The sequence below is a fragment of the Leptonychotes weddellii genome, unplaced genomic scaffold, assembly GCF_054177405.1.
Source record: "Leptonychotes weddellii isolate Sample4059 unplaced genomic scaffold, ASM5417740v2 HiC_scaffold_9695, whole genome shotgun sequence".
Classification (NCBI taxonomy): domain Eukaryota; kingdom Metazoa; phylum Chordata; class Mammalia; order Carnivora; family Phocidae; genus Leptonychotes; species Leptonychotes weddellii.
The window spans coordinates 1-7,090 of NW_028069091.1; the positions used below are offsets into that span (position 1 = coordinate 1).

At 46.8% G+C, this 7,090-nt stretch overlaps 1 protein-coding gene across 1 annotated transcript; it reads left to right on the forward strand.

Moving 5' to 3' along the window:
* The first annotated feature begins 21 nt into the window (after positions 1-21).
* LOC102734973 (pleckstrin-2) lies at positions 22-4,840 on the forward strand. The gene is made up of 6 exons (XM_081811714.1): positions 22-458; positions 736-923; positions 1,157-1,258; positions 2,436-2,519; positions 3,503-3,581; positions 4,286-4,840. Exons 1-6 carry the CDS (start codon positions 335-337, stop codon positions 4,411-4,413), a joined length of 705 nt encoding a protein of 234 aa, XP_081667840.1. The 5' UTR covers positions 22-334; the 3' UTR covers positions 4,414-4,840.
* Positions 4,841-7,090: the final 2,250 nt, after the last annotated feature.

Below are 7,090 nucleotides of genomic sequence, written 5' to 3' on the forward strand. Positions count from 1 at the left end.
GGGGGCGGTAGCAGGTGGGAAGGAGTGGGCTCAAGTGACAGGTGACTCTGAGAAGTAGCTGGAGGTCACATTTTATGTAGATCATAGAGAATCATTATTGTATGTTCTTTTGCTCTAAAATTAAAAGTCACAGCTGTTTAATTTTGCTACAAAAGTAATACCTGTCTCATATAGGACCATTAGAGCCTTTAGACAAGCAGAAGAAATGAAACATCTGAAAATCCTACCTCTCCAGTTCCAATGCATCACGGAATACCCCCCCACCTTTGTGACGTGTATCACACCGGTTGCCCTTGCTTTATACCCTTGACCCCTCCCTCATGGTGTTGCTGCGATGAGGGTCCCCTCTCCTTTGCCTTCCTGTAGTCGCATCGTGGACAAGATGCACGACAGCAGCAGTGGAATCCGGCCAAGCCCCAACATGGAGCAGGGAAGCACCTACAAAAAGACCTTCATAGGTGAGCCTCCCCTCTTGGGGGCTGGGGCAGGCGGTGGAAACTGGACCACAGTGACCCATGACTCGGCCATGCTTGCCCTCCTGTGTTGAGGGTAGAGCGGCCTACGGCCATCGGGCTGGTCTGAGATGGCCACGTGTGGGTGTGGCCCTGGGTCTGCTCTTGGGTAGAGCCCAAGGCTGCCCAGAAGGTTAAGGTCAATGAGGTCACAGCCAAATACCCCCAGGGAGGCTAGTCTGTAGCTTGTCGTCTGACTGGTGCCGCCCTTGCCCCAATGCAGGCTCCTCCCTGGTGGACTGGCTCATCTCCAACAGCTTTTCTGCCAACCGTCTGGAGGCCGTGACCCTGGCCTCCATGCTCATGGAGGAGAACTTCCTGAGGCCGGTAGGTGTCCGAAGCATGGGAGCCATTCGCTCTGGAGACCTGGCCGAGCAGTTCCTGGATGACTCCACGGCCCTGTACACCTTTGTAAGTTAGGGAGGGAGTTCCTCTTGCCACTGGGGCAGAGGAAGGAGGAGGTAACAGAGTGAGGGCTGGGGGTGCACAGTCATGGGCGAGAGGCCTAGGGTTGGGGGACCTCTTTCCCCCCAGGTGGAGTGAGGTTTCTGTATCGAGGATTTTCCTTTCCCCTGTGGTAGCCCCCAGAGCCTGGAACGGGGACTTTTTTGGTAACAGAATCCTCGTTCTTTCCTTCCCGCTAGGCTGAGAGCTACAAGAAGAAGATAAGCTCCAAGGAAGACATTAGTCTCAGCACTGTGGAGTTAAGTGGCACAGTGGTGAAACAAGGCTATCTGGCCAAGCAGGTACGCCTGCCTCGGAGGGGGGGAGATGGACAGAGGCCCCCAGAGGGGGGGAAGGGCCCAGAGTGCCAGAGGCGGACGCTCGATACCAGCAGAACCTGCTAAAGCGGCAGCCGCAGAGAGCAGATCAAGAGGCACGGACATGCCCTCTCTCTCTCTCTCTCTCTCTCTCTCTCTCTCTCTCTCTCTCTCTCTCTCACACACACACACACACACACACAGCGTCCCCCACACACAGTCCCAGGGCTCAGGGGAGACGCGCACACGAGTCACCATCCCAGTCCCGAGAAACCGTGTCCGCGGCACTAGCCGCCGCATACACCCGTCCCCGAGAGCGTGGCTTGCCGGCTGGCGTTCTGCACGTGCCGGCCTTTGGCTCCCCGATGCTTCCTGGGCTCTCGGCCTTCTGTGGACGCTGCACGCCTCCCTCGTACACTTGCTGAACAAAATATAAGTCTTTTGTCCACTCACTTCAGTAGTTTGAAGGTGACGTTCTGTGGTGTCATGTCAGTGTTTAAAAACTGACTGTGGTCACTGCTGCTGACTCTCCCCCGGGGGCCCCGCCTCCCAGGCCCGGGAGTCTAGTGAGCGGGCGTAGCCGGTGCCTGGCAGACCGCGAGGACGGTGTGGGAGGGACTCCGGAGGCTCCAGGCTGGAGGGCCAAGGAAGCGTTGTGATCTTGGGGGTGAAGCCAAAGACAGTCATACACATCAATATCTCACACATTTAGATTTTAACATAGACGCGGTCATTCCCTCCTTTTTCTGAGGCGGAACGTTAAAGTGGTTTTACTGCCGACGTGTGCGCATATATCCATATGCAGCTGCAGGGTTGCTTTTGATACTTAAAAGCTGGTGCCCTCGGGTTCCAGTTTGCCTGTGAGCTCTTGGTCCAGTGGACACCTGCTGCCTCCCTGTCCTCCTTACACCCTGACCAGGGTCTGGGTGATGCTCCCCTTTCCCTTCAGTGCTCACCCTCTTTGGTTCTGTCAACTCAACTAACTGTGACAAGTGTTTTTGCTCAAGTGTCTCTGAGCAGGGAGGTCGGCGTCACTGCAATCCTTGGGTCTCCAGCAGACTCCTTCCAGAAAGTAGTCCACTGTAGCAAGCTTTGATGCACGGAAGTGGGAGGAAGGGACAGAGCTGTCACAGATGAGCCTTGAACCCTTTCTTTGCCTTAGGGGCACAAGAGGAAAAACTGGAAGGTGCGGCGCTTTGTTCTGAGGAAGGATCCGGCTTTCCTGCATTACTATGACCCTTCCAAAGTGAGTGCCGCACGTCCACTTGGCACCCGGGTGTGAGGCTTCAGACACTTGGCTCCCAAGTCCAGCGGGCAGCTGGCACTTGCTTCCTTCCTCCCAGCATCCCTGCCCTCACTTCCGCTGTGCTCTATGCCTTTCCTCCCACAATCCAAGCCACACTCAGCGGTCTGATCATTTCTTTCTCTCAGCATGCTGTTGCCTGTGCGGAGGGTTATCATTATTCTGAGAGGAAAGCATCTTTTAGTTTCTCCAAAGCTCTTTGTGGGGCTGGGGAAGGTGGGGTGGGCTAAAGGAGACTAACTGGTGCTCCCCAGGCCTCTTCACCCCTTTCTGTGCGGAGATCCCATGAATTCTGCCCCTCAACCCGTTGTCCCCACTGATGTTGTGGAAAGTTTCTTTTATCATGTACTGTTTAAGCCATAATTTACTAATTGTGATTAGTAATGATTTGATTCTATGATTGATTATGATTTGATTCTAACTGATCAAAGAATTGCTACTCTGAGTTTCAGAAAATAAGTATTATTGCATGATGAGTTGATCGAATTCCAGTCAAAACCAAAGATAAATGGTCTTTGAGCTGGCCTGTCCAGCCTTGTCTTGGTAGATGTATGATTTTCATTCAGTTTTTGAAATATTGAAGAGTGGGCAGTTCCTCCCTCACCAAGCTTGTCAAGAATCCCCGCCCTAAGGGGAGCGCCTGAAGGAGTGAGAAGGAGCCCTCTGGGACCCTGGCAGACGACAGGGAGGGCCGTGGGGCCAGGGAGGAGTGTGGCCCTGCAGGCTGTTGGCAGTGAAACGAAGCGCAGACTTCCTTATGGTGCATGTAACGTGGCCACGTGATGTCCAAATTCGGCCTCATCTATTACAGATGACTCTCACCGACTTCGTCAGCTGGCCTCAGGGTGGTTTCAGGCAACAGGGCAACTCCTTTCTCCCTTTTGTGCATTAACACTATGCCTCATCAGGAATTCTTTCTGCTGCAGGAGGAGAACCGGCCAGTGGGTGGGTTTTCTCTTCGTGGCTCACTCGTGTCTGCTCTGGAGGATAACGGCGTTCCCACTGGTAAGGTGCAGCTCCGGGCCGGCCTGCAGGCCTCGGGGTGCTCCCCGCCGGTCGCTCTCTCAGTGGCACTCTGCCGATGGACTGAGCGACGGGGGCTCAGTGAGACGGTCTCAGTGAGACGATGAATAGCCCGAGTTTTAGAGCCAATTTCAGAATGAGGAAAAAGGGCATGTGGGGTCTTCTCAGTGTTTTAACAACGCAACGAAATAATCCTTGTCTCTGGTATCCTTTCCCCTCAGTTTCTGTGCTTACTGGCAGATAAGCTTCCACCTAAGAATAGCAGCCTACACAGTGTTTAAGGGTTAGCAACACACGTTAGTATCTATTAACACACTAATTTCACAATAGCCAGCTAAGAAAGACAGTATTGTTCCCATTTTATGGATGTGGAAACTGAGGTTCAAAGAAGCTAAACAAGTTAAAGTCAAGTCCCAAATCTGTGCCTACTTTTAACATAAACATTCTGGATTCTTGGACGTGAATGGAACTGTAGATCTGTGGTTAGTGTAGGCAGCAGGCCAAGAGGGCACAGCGGAGGGATGGGGAGTGGAAAGGAGGAAAAGAGGAAAGTGGGCATCTGGTGGGATTCCCTAACCACATACATGGGTATTTAAGAAATACTTCGTGTGTATTTTTGTTTGTGGCTCAGTTTGACTTCTAGCTGAAAGCAGACACAGATACTCACAAATTTTTCTTCTGTCTAGGGGTTAAAGGGAATGTCCAGGGGAATCTCTTCAAAGTGATTACCAAGGATGACACACACTATTATATCCAGGCCAGCAGCAAGGCTGAGCGAACGGAGTGGATTGAAGCTATCAAAAAGCTAACGTGACAAGGAAATGTGTTCCCAAAGGAACAAGACAGGATTCCTCCCTCCTACCAGATGGTACAGACAGGATTTCCTGCAGAATGAGAGTGTGTTAAGACTTTTAGCTTCTTTGGATATTTTGTACAGCTTTGCAGTGAGACTGGAGTTCCTTCGCTCACAATCGGCAGTGGTGCTATTTCCTTCCCCACCTTCCTGTTAACAGCCTGGAAATGCTAGGACCGCCGTTAGGCATCAGCATCTTGACTTTCACCCATCCTCACAGCTAGCCATTCCTCCAGCACCAAAGTAGGTTTCCCTGTTGTAACACTAACTAGCCATATTGTAATACTAAATAAAACACTAGTCTCATGTTGGCTTTCTCTGAAATGCTGTCAAAAACTAACTCCTTCTCTGGAATTAATAAAAACTGACACATTTCTAGCTATTAGAATTCCTGTGTGAAGTTTTTATAGTTTTCAAAGGTTTTTCATGCTTGAGGCTATTCAAATTATTATGGAAGATTATGAAAACATCTCAAGTGATCTCTGTCACTAAGACATGCTTCGTATTAAAATGGGGATAGTGGCAAAATTGTGAACATTGTTTTGCTTTGAAAAATAAGCCTGCATAAGTATACACTACAGAAATCATGGACTCAGTTGGAGATTAGTCACACATACAACAAAGAGTAAAACTACAGCATTTCTATGAAAAATGGCAATTCAGAAAGAGACGCACAGCAGGAGCGGCTAAAGGACAGAGAAAGATGTAAACGGTAAAATAATTAGGGAATGAGATTTTGGTTTTAAAGTGAACATTAACTGAGACATATAGGTACCAAGAAGCTTCACCAGTTGGGAGGTTAATCTGAAGTAGTGAAAAGTCTGTATCATACAATATCTTTAAAAACATTTTTATTACTTTCAAGTTTATACAGTAATCTGGCACAAGCTACTGCCAGCATTCTTGCCAAGTACAAGTGCTTTGACTTCCTTTAATGAATAGATATGTAACTTACATTTATGGGGAGTAGATACTTCCAAAGTGCTTAAGGAAAAAATTTTCCTTTTAAATAGTGTGAACTGTCTCCTCTTAATCTTGTCTAGAATACCTGACCTGCACGATCAGGAATTCCAAGCTAATGAGGTTTTATTTTATTCCTTACATTGTAAGAGACTGCCTTTTAAAGCACCATTTTCCATTTGGCATTTCACCAAGGTCTAATGTCCCTGGAATTATTTCTTTATTGCTCTTTGAATATCAACAGGTGTTTATCTAAATTAAACTGCATTTGGTGTGATGGCTTGACTCCCAAATTGGCACAACTGCACCCTGTTCTGTATAGGGCTATCAGAATCTGTGTTGAAAAAGTAGATGGCCATCACCTTGAGGCAACTCTTGCCAAAGTACTAGTACTTGGATTTTTAAAAAATCCCAAACCATTTTAATTTAATGGTTCTTCACACAAAAGTACTAGGTCAAGAGTGTTTGAAAGGATGGCAGCTGAGTAATAACCGCAATGCCTAGCGTGTCTCTGTAGGTTCTCACTAAATGAGTATAACCCATGTACATACTGGTTGTCTTGTTTTGCTATAAAACACAGCAAATGAAAATGTTCCCATTTTTTTCTCAGCTACTTTTGACTTTCAGTTATGATTAAACGAGACCTGAGCTATTGCTGATTTTCAGCTGTATGAGTTGATAACCGCTTTAACGCACAGGCAGAATGGGGAGATGAAATTGTCAATTTTTAATGAAAAGTCTTCGTATGGTGATCCGAGATTTGGATAAACTGGTCAGTTGTCTTTGTCAATCTGCTCCTCAAGTTACTTGGAGCTGGGTGTGTAGCCTGTCCTCATATTTGAAAGTGATATTTTTAGGTCAGCAGGTATGTATGCTTTAAGTTTAATTAGGTCTCTCCTTCATGGTGTCAGTGAGGTATTAATCTTTTCTCTGGGAAGGGTCATAAATTTTGCAAAACTGTTGTGGAACTGAGCAAAAGGCTTGCATGGGATAAAAATCACTCACCATGGAGGTCACCAGTATTTCTCAACGGTTATGCCTTGAAGTGTAAAAAATTCAGGAAACAAAGTGGAAGTTCAATTCAATTCCCCTGCCTACAACAAACATTTAAGGAGCACCTGTTATATATTGAGGACATTCTTGATGCCACAAGCTTTATAGACTTGTTTTCTGACTCCTCAAAAAGACCAAAATGAAAATCATGTGCCAATTTTGAGCACACCTAAATCCTCACCTAAATATTCCCAGTATGGCATGTACTAGCAATCATGGCTACCTCGCGGCAATAGTCACATGAGGTTATACTTGTGGATTTAAAAAGCTAGTAGAGGCTGCTTAAAGAGGGGCAAACCAAATATGGCATAAACTGTCTCACCCACACACTTCTATTTTCCAGTCCCTTTAATACTGAATTAAGTCTAGTACTCAATCAATTAAGGTGGGTTAGGTTTAATCTTTTAAGTATTTAAATAGCTATTCTTAGGAATAATTAATAAAATAAATCTAGTACCTCAAGTATCCTAAGAGATTAAATCTATGAAAAAGACCAAAGTAACTCAACACTTTTTACACCCTGGCTAACGTAGCTGTAACTTCAAACCATGTGTTATCTATGAAATCTATTTACTTTTATTATTTATTTACCTTTAGATTCATATACCTTTTAAACAATTAGCTC